We start from the raw sequence: 15083 nt of genomic DNA, 5'->3' as shown, positions 1-15083 counted from the left end.
ACAGGACAGCTATCTTCAAATATGTGAAGAGTTGTCATAAAGCTTAACCACTCTAGCTCCCGACCATGGGCACATCTTAGAGGAAGGCATATTTGGACTCAGAATGAGAAAGAACTTTCTAACAATCTCAGCTACCCTAGACAGAATCATTGGAATCCCACCGTGGGATGTCTCCTAGCCAAAGGCAGTTTGCCGGTCTGTCAGGAATGTTGCAAACCGAATTTCTTTATGGGGCAAGGAATGTTAGACTACGTGATATCTAACATTGTTCTAGATTCCATGGCCTGAGGAGGATTTAAGCTAATAGGGATACACTGAGTGTTAACTCCAGAAAATCCCTTTCAGACGATTCATTTAAAAAAAAAAAAAAAAAACTTTTGCTATAGTATAATAAATTTATTGGATGGTGAAGAGTGGAATGGTCAAGAAGCCTTTCTCTGAAAAAACACCTCCCCGGCTCTCACCATCACACAACTGGTAAACCAGATTTGAAATAAGACCACCTTTTTTTGGAAGTAAGAAAAGAAAAGGTTTGATAGAGGAGATGTCTAAAATCTTCTTCGAATGGAAAGCGCTTAACAGATTCCTTGTACCATTAGCGAAAAGGTTAATTCTGTAATTCACAGTGGTCGTTTTGAATGATGGTCCAGGCTCCTGCTTTTCTCACAAAATGTGGATTCTAAATATCAAAACTTGCATTTGCCCAGAGTACAGTTTCCTGTGGCGCCTGTACACCTGTGTAAAACAGGACACGAGCTCCGTCAGTTTTAAAGACACCAGGGATGAAAGGAGTGGACTGGCAGTCGGGTCCCTTTCCTGCTCCCTGACTGCAGACCCAGCGAATGAATCATTCTCCAGACCTTGGTGCTCCCGTGGCGTGTTCCCTGTAAAATACGTTGTCCTTGAACGTGGGAAGCCACAGAGCCAAGTGATCTAATTTATGGTCCCATCGGAGTGCTGCCCTCCGCTAGGCCTCTGAGAGCCTGTCTCTCCCACCCAGCTGTGTGTTAAGGTCAGGGCTACATTTTAGCTTTTCAGACCTGGTCACTCCTGAGGCCAGCACCCCAGCTGGAGCTTGAGGGCGGGGAGAGAGAAGGCGTCCGAGGGGATCTTAGGATGTGGGAATCACAGTGATTTTCTTATACCTACATAGTGAGTAGCTCTCTGTTAGATCTTCCGATGACTTATTTATAATTTGAGTCTTTTTTTTTTATTTAAATTTTTTATGACTTCGTTTTTTGTTTTGTACTATAAAAGTACACTAATAGTCTCACAGACATGATAAGAACTTGAACAATTTAAGAGGCTGGCCCAGGGAGATAGGATGGCACAATTATATATACTTGTTCATTTTGTATTATTAGAAATAAAATATAGTATTCATTTGTTTTGTCTCATAATCAGTATCTAAAAATGCCAAAATTTCCATTTGTGGTTAACCAGAGTAAACTCAGTTCTGTTCCTTTTTCCAAAACAGTCCTTTGTCTGAGAACTCTTACTTTACATTAGTGGTACAAAGTGTGTACTCAGTTTACAGTCATGTGGAAGGGATTTTTTTCCCACACCTTTTTGAGATCTGGCACTTTTTAAAAAAAATTTTGGCAAGATATAATAGATTGGAGGTGGTACATTCCTAAGTTTTAGTGCCTTATGCTGTGCCAGGTAATATGAGGTTGAATCTGGTACCAGTTCTCCCTCAAGTTGGAAAAAAGTCATGGCACCTGAATGGGAGGCTCAGTGAGGAGTCTTTGGGCGCCTTTGTCTCCTCCCTTCACCATGAAGACAGGAGCCCTGGGCCCAGTGAAGAGGGAGCTTCGGAGGCCATGGAATCCCGGGGTCTTTCTAACTCCAAAGTGCATGCCTTTTCCCACAGGAGGCAGCCTCCGGAGGCAGCAGTTTCAGGCCAGGTTCTATCTGTGACTGTGGGTACTGCTCCCCTCCGAGCCTCAATTTCCCTGCCAGCAAAAGGAGTACATTGAACCAGATCAGTGGTCAGCGAACTCATTAGTCAACAGAGCCAAATATCAACAGTACAACGATTGAAATTTCTTTTGAGAGCCAAATTTTTTAAACTTCTTCTAATGCCACTTCTTCAAAATAGACTCGCCCAGGCCATGGTATTTTGTGGAAGAGCCACACTCAAGAAGCCAAAGAGCCGCATGTGGCTCGCAAGCCGCAGTTTGCCGACCACGGAACTAGAATATCTCTGAGGCCTCTTCCTTTTCAAATATTCGTTAGGTCATTCTAACCATTTAGAGTATGAAAGTCTCAGTTTACCTTAACCCCTGTTAATATTTAGCTTACTGCATTTGGCTTGAAAGGAGAATCTTTGCAATATAGCCACAGTTCTTGAAATTTGAAGTTTAAAAAAGAGTAAAGCAGAGAGCTAGAATGTGATGTCAGTGACATAATAAAAATGATATTCTTTAAAAATTCCAGCCATATGATTTAATTTTATATTTCTTTTTTTCTATTTAAGAGAAAAATAACACAAGCTTGGAAAGCAGTAAATATGTAAAGAGAGAATTTGTCAACTGATATTGGAAGATCTGACCTAGGTCACACATAAATCTCCCAGACAACAGCTGCAGGGCAAGCCATAATTTCAGAGAGTAAAAGAGAAAATGAAAGCTATAGCTGGTGTCTTCTTTAAGTTACATAGGTGGATTCATTTTAGTTTTCTGATTGTGCTTCTGCATATAATGTAAAATGGCTGGTAGTCAAGTCAGTGTTAGCACTGTCTGTAAAGTATGTCTACAGATATAGGAGCATAATGGAGACTTCCAAAGTTGCTTTTTAATCCTCAGAGTCAAAGCCCCACAGGCAAACGTTGGCTTTGGGAATCTTTCCAGGCTCATTTTCCAAAGTCTTAAGTCATGTTATGGGAGCTTTTCTAATTGCCATTTATATGGTCCTTACGAAGGAACACGTGATAAATGTTACCGCAGTGACATCCTGATACCTAACTGATACTTTGCCTGGCTGTTATGAAGTCATTCTTCCCTGTTTAATCACATAACAGCCTCTCTCATATCACAGTGAGGCATAACTAATTCTTGTTAGTATACCTTGAAATCTTGGATCTAAGAACTGGCAAAAGAAAAAAGCTATGCCCGGAAGAGGGAAGAGGTTCATCTAATTAGTGTTATCAAAGTGCTACTAGTTTTAGAAACTGATTAGCAAAAGGTGAGACTGGAGCAATGACTGTTCTGTTCGTTGTCCCAAAGTTAGACACAGAAAACTCAACACAAGCAAAATGTATAAGCAAGAAGGTAGACTTGGACAAGTGGGTTATAAACAGCATTTCATATGTTGTGCGGTGCAGGCAGTCCATCAGCTCTAACAATGTTATTGTGTCCCTCTGAACTCTGCTCCCACAGCTGAGCATTCGGAAGGCAGACCCGGAATAAAGAGAGGCATTCACGAAGCTCACATTTTATACTGAGCACCCTCAGCACCACTTCTAAGTGCTGTTAACGTGGGGGCTTCCCTCTCTCATGAACTGTGTGCCAAAGCAGAGGCAGGGACTGGAGGCTGACTTTGTATCTGTTTTATGGCTGCTGCGCTGTACTGTAATGTGATTTTGAAAAAGGTAAACAACAAAGAGTTTAGCAGTGAAAAATACGCCTAATATAAATACAGTCGAGTACATAGCAGATCAGAATTTGAAAAATATGACTGTGGCAATAAATTTTCTGGTGGAATTAACAGAGGAACAGAATATAGCCTTTAAGGCAATATATCTGAGACAGAGAAAGGAGATAATACATCTAACTCTATGGTCTTTGTGGCATTCATATAAAGAAAAGCACAGTAGCTTTATTTAATTGAGAAAATGAATCAATTACAATGATGTTACATCATCAAATTCTTGGGAAATAGAAGATATAAGTCACCGCATTGTGTAACAGTGTTAAAAAGTAATTGAGTATCTTAAACATTTTGAATCAATTTCAGGTGCTGGCACTGCTACCTTAATACAAAATTTATGAAGATGATTTCCTATAATATGTTACTATCAAAACTGTGTAATAAAACCTGGTAACAATGTCTCTCTAAAAATCTGGGCAAAACAGAATCGTGATAAGATCATAGAAAAAGACCTTGTTGTTTCTTTTTCTCCCTTTCTTGTGGTAAAGAAGTCAGATTAAAATAGTGCAGTTTTTAAATTGGCTAAACCATGCATTAAACCCACAAAATAAGGCAAGGAGGAGGAGACCTTCTCCAAGACAGCAGTTCATAAGTAAATGTCCTCTTTTCCACTCATTTGGTTTCCTCCATTCATGTTACTGGGAACACTGTCTCGCGATTCATTCTTGAATTCATTTTGAAACATCTCGCTTAGAATGTTTGCCCATGTTTTCCTCAGAGAATGTTGTAACCCCCATGACTGTTGGAAATGTGTGGAAAACATTCTCTTTGAGGTCAAAATGGATTTCTAATTCTTGGTTCATTACAAATAACTCTCCCCTTGAAGTAGATACATCTTAACAAGAATGGGAGTAAGGTGGGGTGTCATGTGCATTTAAAAATATTTAAAAGCACAGTTACCTGGGCTTTTCAAGATTTTTTTAAAGGAGGTGTGGCTTGTTAGTAAAATCTTTAACCTCTCCAGGGTGGTAGTTAACTTCTTTGTCTTGCTTTTTAATGTAAATCTTTACTTGCAGAGCTTTATCCAAAAGTTCTCATTGATAGAGGATCAAGGAACAATAACTAAGACATCATTAAATAGATTAAGACTACACCTAAAACTAATTAATATCATAATGAATGTCAACTGTAATTTAATTTTTTTTTAAGTGGAATAAGCCAGTTAGCCTGGGACAACGGTTTCTGGAAAAATTAGTTTGGGAAGGAGGAGGTGATAAGGATAAGGGGGTGATGGTGGGCACCATGTTTCGTTGAGATAATACATAGAAAGGCACTTTTTTAAACACTGAAGCACTAGGTGGAAGGTCTGCTGATCAGCCCTTATAGATGCAAAAGAAATGACAACACATAGCTTCTGCTCTTGAGAAGTTTACAGTCTAGTTGAAAAGAACTCACACACCAAAATCGGTACTTTATCAACTTGGCCAGGCCCAATATATATGCATATCTAATTGTTTTTAAGCAATACTGTGACTATAGGCAGGTGTAATATAATACAGATTCTGGAGAGGAGAGCATTGGAGGAGACCCAGCACAACCACAGCCTATTCCTGCAGCCCCATCCTCTGAGAGGTCCAGTTACCCAGCATAGAGTAGAGATGGTCATTTCTGCCAGCTTCAAGGTGGTTGTGCAGATCAGTGAACTTTTTAAAGCATCATTAAGAACATATGGGGGTCCTGGCCAGTGTGGTTCAGTTGGTTGGAGCATCGTCTAGTACACCAAAAGGTCACAGGTTCAGTTCTCAGCCAGGGTTCAGTTACATATGAGAGGTAACCATTCCATGTTTCTCTCCTCTCTCCCTTCTTCCTCCCTCTCTTACTCTCCCTAAAACTAATGAACATGTCCTCTGCCATTTGACCCAGTGACCCCACTTCTAGGAATATATCCTAAGAGACCTAAACGCCAGTCAAAAAGAACGTGTGCACCCCTATGTTCATGCAGCCAATTTACAGTAGCTAAGATCTGGAAACAGCCCAAGTGCCCATCAGTACATGAGTGGATAAAAAAACTGTGGTGCATTTATACCATGGAATACTATGCAGCGGTAAAAAAAGGAGGATCTCTTATGCTTTTGAGACAGCATGGAGGGACCTGGGGGGTATTATATCAAGTGAAATAAGCCAGCCAGAGAAAGACAAGTATCACATGATCTCACTCATATGGAATCTAATGAACAAAATAGACTGACGCAGAAAATAGATCCAGAGACATAGAAGCATAGAACAAACTGGAATCTCAGAAGAAAGGCGGGGGAGGGTGGGTGGGTGGGTGGATGGGAAAAGGTCAACCAAGGAATTTGTATGCATATATGCATAACCCATGGACAGAGATAATAGGTGGTGAAGGGCTAGGGTGTGGGGTGGAGGTCAATGAGGGAGGGAAATGGGGGCTTATGTAATACTTTCAACAATAAAGATTTTTTTAAATTAAAATAAACATGTCCTCTGGTAAGGATTAAACAAAATTTTTAAAACACATATGGAGGACTATTACTGTTTTTCCTATATTTTACCAGCAGATTACAGCTTAGTTATGCCAGCAACCACTGACCCGTCAGTCATTTCATTTCTGAAATTTTCCTTCTTAGGAAATGTAGTACCTGGGACTCCATTTTCATTGAGTTTGTAATAAGAGCAAGCATAGGGAGGGGTCATTAGAGTGTTCAATGCTTTAATTACAGTGGCCATTTTATTAATTTGGTATCGTATTTTAGTAACTTCCTAAAAGAGATGGTTTATCAGTGCTAGATGTGTGAGCAGCCTGCCTTTAGAATGTTGATCAGGACCAGGCATTTCTTCCTTCCCCCTACTTTATCCCCTGAGAAGCTGGGTAAAACTTGCAAGGATTTGATTTTCCCAGAGAGCATTGCTGCCCTGGAAACGGGCTGAAGGAACTTGGGGAAAGGTGGAGTCTTCACTCTACTCCTGAGTTAGAGACAAATTCTTCAACCACATAATTAAAGTTTTCTTCACAAAATAGGGGATTGTGAGCAAACACTGGCAGGAATCCAAAATTCTAATTTCTGACTATGATTTAATTTCAATTTTAAATAAATCGGTTTTTAATTTAAAAAGAGTGAGCTTCATAACATTAGCAATGATTGCAACATTAAGCCCAGTGTTCACAATCTAGCAATATAAAACATTATTTATATCTGAATCGTAAACAGCCTTTTGAAATGGATTATGGTTTTTCTCCCTATTCTAATACAACCTGGAGGGTACTAAAAAGTGTTGTGTGAAATTAACATTCTGCTGACTTTCGCCTATAAATGAGAAGCGAGCTATTAACATTTGTGTATTTTCATTATGTAAATTGTGTTAACACATGCCCACAAATTGCCACCAGCAATGCAATAATTTTCTCTCAGTGATCATAATGTGTCCAAGTGAGTCATTTTGATTATGACATGCTAATTACATATTGCCTTTTTTCAGATTCAGAAAAACCAGGGATCTTTAATGGTAAGCTTTATGACTTCAGAAAAAAATTCACTTTTCTTTTTCCTGATGGCTGCTCCCTTTGCATGCTTGAATGCCTTGTTTTAAACTTAGCAAATTGCATTTTGAAGAAAATGCAAACCTTTAACTGCCTGTATTAGATTAGGTACCATTAGAAATAATAGAACATCCTGAGCATCAATGTTTTTATAAGAGTTTGCTGTTGTTGATTAATCTTGCTATATTTTATTGCATTAATGATTTTTTCTTTCCACTCCACTGTAAAGATATTGCATAGAGGCTAATACTTTTTCCTCTTCTCTCCCATTGCAGCCTCTCCAGCTTCTACAGTGCATTGTTGATGAGGTGAGGCATCGTCTTATGTGCTTTCACTCCTAAAGTCATTCCTAATGGTGTGGAAAGCTTATATTTTGTTTCCTAATGAAGCACAATGCCCAACATCCTCGGAGCAAGTTGTGTTGTATGGCTCTGAGCTGTGTTACGTGAACTGGCGTTGTCCTGAATCTTGCTCTTCTGATTCTTGCTGAGAATCACTGCCAAAACAGACTGTCCCACAGGCTTGTCCTCGAGGGTATCAGAGGCCCTAAAGACAAAACATGATAATATTAATTTATTCTCTCCCTGGCCAGATGGGGATGGAGCCGGAAATTAAAGTGGTATCATTTTTTCCCATAACAGATACTTGAAGTCATTTAGTAGGCAAGGGTCAGAGTTGAATAGCAAACAGAAGTCGGATAAAATTTCTCTTCCTTGCTTTATTTACCCAAAGCATATCAGAGTGTTCAAAAGCTCTAGGTCAACAGTTCAGCTTTAATTTCCATATTAGGCATTTTCTGAATATACTCCTAACTTTGTGCGCTTGTAACTGGTATTCTCTACCTGTGGTCATTCTTAGCCATCGAGTGTCCCTGTCCCTTTGCCTCTGAGGGATTAATCTGCCTGTATTTCTTTCTCAGTCAACTTTGTCTACTTTTTATTCTGACTTTAAATTCCTTTTTTCTGTGAATTAGCATTCTTACAGTACACAAGGCTCTCAATTAAGAAACATTAACTGTTTTTAAAACTGAGTTTTTCTAGACTTGGGCTTGCCTACTAGCAGTGTTTATTTTTTTAACTTTAATTTTACAAAATTTAGAACACTTGTAATGAAGGCAATAAATGAATCAGATAGGAAAGTTTGAAAGAAAAAAATTGTAATTCATAATTATTCCTCTCAATTAAACATCTGTATAACCAGTTGTGAGATTTGGGAGAATAAATAAAGATCCTCCTAGGAAAAACACAAATGCGTACACATATCCCAGTAATAGTAAGAATGGGGCTCTAACATCCTTAATGGTTGCACCAGTCAGTCCATATATCCCCTGCAAGCCATAAGCCATGTTAGAGCAAACATGAAGGCATCGTCCTGTAACAAATGGAGCCCCCATTATCTCAAATAGCAGACAGGCCTCCTGGATCTAACAGCTCATCAATATCTCCTGTCATCTCGGATTCCAAAAGCATCCTATCCCCCTCAGAATCCTCCCAAATAAACTGATTTTCCTGAGGTTCCCCTCTAGGATTGTTTAGAGATGTGCCCAGGGAATCTTGGTCTGTCCAGTCAGATGCACAGCCGCCCATGCTTCCTGGGCCCCACTGCTCTTCGTCTGCCAGGCCCCTGGGCATCAAACCAGCCAGGTAGAGAAGTCCTTCACCAATAATATATGTATTGCTGGAGAGTTAATCTGAAGGCTTTCTGGATCAAATGGATATCTTCATTCCTTATTTAAAGTAGCATTGCCCTCAGTGGATAGAGCATCAGTCAGCCCACAGGCACATATGGAAACTTGGAGATTTTACATTGTCTTTACCAAAACAAATATAAGTTGGTCTTGGAACTGAACTGATGTTCGGTAATAAGAGTATTAGGAAAGAAATGGCCAAATGTATCATAACTTCTAAGGTGCATCCTAGCTTCTAAGAAGGAGAGGGTTGATGGTCCTTTAATTTTCAAAGGGTAGTCCAAGGGCCAACTACATCAGAAATCTAAGGCTCTTTGTTAAAAATGCAGATTCTTGCACCCAGATCACTGAATTAGACTTTATAAGGACAGCCCAAGATTCCACATTTTTACAAGCTTCCCAGGTAACTCTTTGCACATTAAAGTGTGAGAGTCTCTTTCATATGTCTTTTTAGGGCTAAGACTCCCCCTTTTAGATCTCAGAGGGCAATTAACTATCTTCATTTGCATCTGATTTTTAGGGCTCTTATTCCTGAGTGAATATAACCAGCCAGGTTTTGAGCCATTTTATTTCTTGGGCATGAGAAATACTCCATTGTGAAAAGGATAGTCAATAAAAGTGTATACTGTTTATATTAGAGAAAAATCAGATAAAAAAGTAACACCTTTAGCCCTAGCCAGTTTGCTCAGTGATTAGAATGTCAGCTTATGGACCGAAGGCCTCAGGTTCAATTCTCAGTCAAAGGCACATACCTCAGTTGCAAGCTTGATCCCATGCCCTGGGTCAGAGCGCTTGTGAGAGAAACCAATGGATATCTCTCTCACACATGGATATTTCTCTCTCTTCCCCTTCTCCCTCTCTTCCACTCTCTCTAAAAATTAATGGGAAAATATCCTCAGGTGAGGATTTAAAAAAAAAATACCATCTTTAAGGGAGCTTAATTCAAACAAGATGATGTATTTAGAGTCATATACAGAATAGTCTAGAAGCCCTAGCTGGTTTGGCTGAGTGGACAGAGCATTGGCCTGTGGACTAAAGAGTCCTGGGTTCGATGTCAGTCAAGGGCACAGGCATAGGTTGCGGGCTCAATCCCCATTATGGGGTGTGCAGGAGGCAACTGATCAATGATTCTCTCTCATCATTGATGTTTCTATATCACTATTTCCCTCTCCCATCCTCTTTGAAATAAATTTTAAAATATATATTTTTTAAAATAGCTAAGCAAAGCCCAGTGTAAAATGCTTCATTATTATGTGGATGCAGCTTGATCTACTGGTATAGCCTGGCAAAGCATGAAAAAAAAGTAAAGCAAGACCAAGTGGGCAGGAACCATCCCTGGAGTGTACAGAAGTGAATGGCAAAGCCAGTCTGGGAGTCAGGAGGTGGTATCATGGGACAAAGCCAAAGTCAGACACCAGGTGTCCAAATAGATGACACCAAAAGTTAAACATAGAAGAAAGAATCATGAAGATGAATCTTGGGCCATAGAAGAGGAACTAGAAGGGTAGCCAAAGTACGATAACAGGAGAATCAAGCTCCAATCAGAAATCTGGGCGATCCCGATTAACTTGGGTGGGTAGAGTAGTCTGGCTTAGAGCTAGATAATTCAGGATATGAGTGATGTCTTAAAGATACCAGCTGATGCCTTAGAGTTGCTTCTCTTAAAAAAAAAAAAAAAAAAAAAAAAAAAAAAAAAAAAACTTATTTTAAAGCCCTCAAGTTTTAATCAGGCCATCTCCAAGTCTCTGAGGACCTATGTTAGAATGATCTTTGGTTTATTGTAAGTGATGTGTGCCATGGTGCCTTATCCATCTGAGATCTTTGGAGAATAAGGTGGCCCTAATTGTCTAGATAACTGAAATTACTACTTTAAGCTCTCACATCAATGAGAAAATACGCATTTATAGAAGGAAATGTTTCTAAAATGTGTTTGCTCTTGGCAGCCTGTTGGCAGAGTGTACTGAATACCATTTAACCTTTTCTTGATGACTCAGATCCTTGTTCTGAGCATGGTACTTGGATGTATCCATGCCCTCCAGCGCTATAGAATTGTATGGGTCTTGTCTGGTTCTTTCATTGAATTTTACCAACCGTTTTGCCTGTGTGTTTGGCCTTGGCACTTGGACCTCTTAAGATGCAGAGAGCCATTTTCTCCCAGACTCAATGGCCCTACATGGCTATTCTGCTCTGCTTAGTGTTTTTCCTTCATTCTCTCCTGTCATTGCCCGTTTTCTATTGACTCTCCCCATTCTCTACCTGCTGCCCTAGCCATCTGACCATCTGCCTTCAGTATTTTCACTCCTAATAGTGATCTGAGCAAAACTAAGTGACAAATGAAATCAAATACCTAAGTGGTATGTGTAAGGTCAAACATAGTCATCTTTAATGAAGTAAAATGGGAGGGATTGTGTTCATTCATTTAGTAGTTATCAAAAGTGCCCACTGTGTATATTAGCCCAAGTGGAACAGACCATAGTCAGGACAGCATCCAAGCTTACGGAGAACTGGACTTCTCGGCAAGGTACCCAGGCCAACTGCAAGCTGAATCTGTGAGTCAGTGTAGGAAGACAGAAGGATAGTCCCAAATCCTGGGCCAAGCCAACATTGGCTGTCTGATACTCTCCCCAGAATTTGGGCTCCCAGCTTGGCTGGCAACAAAAGGCTGACCACATTGTTGGTGTGGAAGGTAGAAATACAGCAATGATACCTGAGACACCAAATCCCAGGCTGGCTGGAACCAGCTAGTGGGGGCCATCAGTGGATTGAAATGGTGAGAATTGCAATGACTAAAGTGGGGACTTCCCCCTTGATCTTCCCAAGTCGTCCAGAGCCTTGGAAAAGACATGGACACAGAAACGAATAATTATTTCATTAGTAGGGGTGTCGAACTCAATCAGAGAAGGGGCCAAAATCTAAAATCCAGCCTAAATCGCGGGCCGAATGGTTTCCTGAACAGTCATAAACTGTCATTGTGATGGAAACGCAGCAGAGTGCAGTGATGACAACGCGGTGCGGGCCACATTGCAAGGCCTGGCGGGACGGATTTGGCCCGCGGGCCTTGTGTTTGACACATGTGCATTAGAGGATGCATATTATACCACACTGAGACAAGAGGGTTAACAAATCTCTAATTTATGTTTCAGTTTATTCATTTTACTAGTAAAAAGTAAATTCATATAAGCCATGTTTTATACCAATCAGAAGTATCTTCTGAAGCAAGTGTCTATTTCCTAGTAAGAACTATCTGATTTCTAAAATACCAAAATGATTCTGAAATATAAGCACAAACTTTTAGTGGTTAGCAATGGCCTATAATTGGGCCAGACATACAGACAAATAATGGGCTTGATTGTTTAAGATGTTAGCTGAATAATTCGTAGTTATACTGATTGTTCTTCCCTGATGCAGATATAAAGTAAGTAGGGTTTGGTCCTGGGAATGGCATGGCAGAGCACTCTGTGTGAAACATCTGGTAGGTCTGATGGAGAGGTTAACTCTTGTTCTTCTGTAAGGAAGATGGACACAGAGCAAGTCTTTGAAAAAGGACAATGTTGTACCCAGAGTATAGAGACTAAATGGACAACTGGCCAAAAAGCCAAGGAGTCCAGGTGGTAGAAAACAGAAGTAATCAAAATTAGAGAAATTTACAGATATGTGGAAACAATATACTGCCCTAAAACCAATGGGACAAAGAAGGAATCACAAGGGAAATTGGAAAATACTTTGAGATGAGCAAAAATGAAAGCATAGTATACCAAGACTTATGGGATATGGCAAAAACAGTACTCAGAGGGAAATTTTTAGCTGTGAATTCTTGTAAATTAAAAAAGACAGATCTCAAATCAATAACCTCTACCTTAAACTAGGAAAAGAACAAACTATACTCAAAAAAAGCAGAAGGAAAAAAATAATAAAATTAGAGTGGAAATAAATAGAGAATAGGAAAATAACAGAGAAAATCAATAAAACCAAAAGTTGGTTCTTTTGAAAAAAAAATAATAATAAGCAAATCTTTTTAGCTAGACACACACACACACACACACACACACAGAAAGAAAGAAAGAAAGAAAGAAAGAAAGAAAGAAAGAAAGAAAGAAAGAAAGAAAGAAAGAAAGAAAGAAAAGAAAGAAAGAAAAGAAAAGAAAAGAAAAGAAAGAAAGAGAAAAGAAAAGAAAAAAAAGAAAAGAAAAAAAAGAAAGGGAGAAAAATTAAATGGCTAAAATCAGAAATAAAGCAGGTACTTTACTACCAACCTTACAGAAATAAAAAGCATTATAAGGGAATTCTGTAAACAATTGTATGCCAATAAATTGGATAGCCTAAATGAAATGGACAAATTTCTAGAAAAATAACAAACTACCAACATTGACTCAAGAATATAAAGTCTGTGGAGACTTATAACAAGTAAATAATTTTCTTAAACTTCCCACAAAGAAAAGCTCAGGACCATATGACTTCACAGGTGAATTCTACCAAATGTATAAAGAAAATGTAACATCAATCTTTCTCAGATATTTCCAAAAAATAAAGAGGAGAAAACACTTGTTAACTTCTTCTATGAAGCCAGTACCAAAGCCAAACAGAGTCTTCAAAAGAAAACAAAACTATGGACCAATTTCAATATAGATGCAAAAATCCTCAAAAAAAATGCCAGCAAAACCAAATCTAGCAGTACATATAAGAATTTTACATTATAACCAAGTAGAATTTATCCCACAAATGCTAGATTGGTCTGATACTTGGGAATTAATGTAATACACTATATAATAAAAGGCTAATGTGCAAATAGAATAGTGGAACAACCGAACAACAGGTCGCTTTCATGTTCGCTGACCACCAGGAGGCACTCGGGGAACATGGCAAGCATCAGCTGCAGTGGGATGGTGGAGCAGGTGAGCAGGGATGCCAGACCAAGGCGAGGCACCAGTCGCTATCATCAGGGTGAGCCTCTGGTGGTTCCTGAAAATTCTTTGCTCCTGCATGCCATGGTCTGCCTGGCATTCGCACCTGATCACTCGGGGCTATCAGCAGGTGTAAGTGGCAGCTGCCGGCCCAATCACCCCTCAGGGCTTCTCCACCTCCCCTGCTCCTGATGAGCAGGAGGGGCTGAACCAGGCATGGAGGATGGGCCGAGACCTGCCTTTGTGCCCACTGCAGCCTTGTGGAACAGTTCCTTTCAAGGTGCACAAATTTGTGCACTGGGCCCCTAGTATTAATAGAATAAAGGACAAAAATCCCATGGTCACCTCAATAGATAAAGAAAAAAAACTTAATATTGATAAAAACCAATATCGTTTCATGATTAACACACTCCACAAACTTGGAAGAGAAGGGATCTTCCACAACCTGATAAAGTGTCTACTGAAAACCCATGACTAACACCATAGCTAATGGTAAGAGACAGATTTTTCTCTCTACGATCGGGAGCAAGAGAAAGATGTCTACTCTCACCACTTCTATTCATTGGACTGGAGGTTCTAGCTGGGGCAGGTAGGCAAGAAAAAGAAAAGATACGGAGGTTGAAGAGGAAGATGTAAAACTTTGTTTTTTGATGACATATGTAGAAAACACACTAAAGAACTAGCAATTCAGTAAGATTGAAGTATATAAAATTGACACACAATAATCATTTTTATTTCTATACACTAGTAATTTAAAATAAACTATCCAAAAGTGAAATTAAGTTATAATAGCATTAATAAAAATAAAACTTAGGAATGCTTTTAACAAAAGAAGTGGAAAACTTATACTCTGAAAATTACAAAACATCATAGAAATTAAAGAAATAATTTAAAACCTATTCCACATTCATGGACTGGAAGAGTTAATATTGTTAAGATGGCAATAATCCCTAGATTGATCTACAGATTTGGTGAAAGCCCTGTCAAAATCCCAGTGGGCTTTTTTACAGAAATGGATGAGCTGATCCCAAAATTCATATGAAAATGCAAATTATTTAGAGTAGTCAAAGCAATCTTGGGGGGATAAAGGAACAAAGTTGAAAGATTCAAATTTCTTGATTTCAGAGCTCACTACAGGATTATAGTGATCAAGGTAGTCTGGTACTGGCATAGGATAGACACAGAATAGAATTTTGAGTTCGCAAATTAGCCTATCTATCCATGGTCAGTTGTTTTTCAATGAGGATGCAAAACCATTCAATGGTCTTTTCAACAAATGATACTGGACAATTGAATATCTACATGCCAAAGTATGAATTAGGACCCAACATCATATACAAAATTA

At 39.2% G+C, this 15083-nt stretch overlaps 1 protein-coding gene across 12 annotated transcripts in view; it reads left to right on the top strand.

The window, feature by feature from the left end:
- Window positions 1-15083, top strand: part of MAP2K5 (mitogen-activated protein kinase kinase 5) — a 242176-nt gene that overhangs the window by 171433 nt on the left and 55660 nt on the right. For 6 of the 12 annotated variants that reach the window (XR_004987983.2, XM_036437900.2, XM_036437880.2 and 3 more), the window contains 2 exons: window positions 7090-7116; window positions 7426-7458. The exons of 2 other annotated variants lie outside the window; for them this stretch is intronic. Coding sequence is in view for 9 of the 10 variants with exons in the window: in XM_036437900.2 (XP_036293793.1) it covers window positions 7090-7116; window positions 7426-7458 (60 nt within the window). In the remaining variant the exon portion in view is untranslated. The remainder of the gene's footprint in view (window positions 1-7089; window positions 7117-7425; window positions 7459-15083) is intronic. 4 more of the 12 variants (XM_036437910.2, XM_045581233.1, XM_036437860.2 and 1 more) reach the window with 1 other exon arrangement.

This window comes from Pipistrellus kuhlii, unplaced genomic scaffold, assembly GCF_014108245.1.
Source record: "Pipistrellus kuhlii isolate mPipKuh1 unplaced genomic scaffold, mPipKuh1.p scaffold_m20_p_1, whole genome shotgun sequence".
NCBI classification, from domain to species: Eukaryota; Metazoa; Chordata; class Mammalia; order Chiroptera; family Vespertilionidae; genus Pipistrellus; species Pipistrellus kuhlii.
Note: the sequence above shows the minus strand (reverse complement) of the source record. Positions and strands in the feature narration are given on the sequence as shown.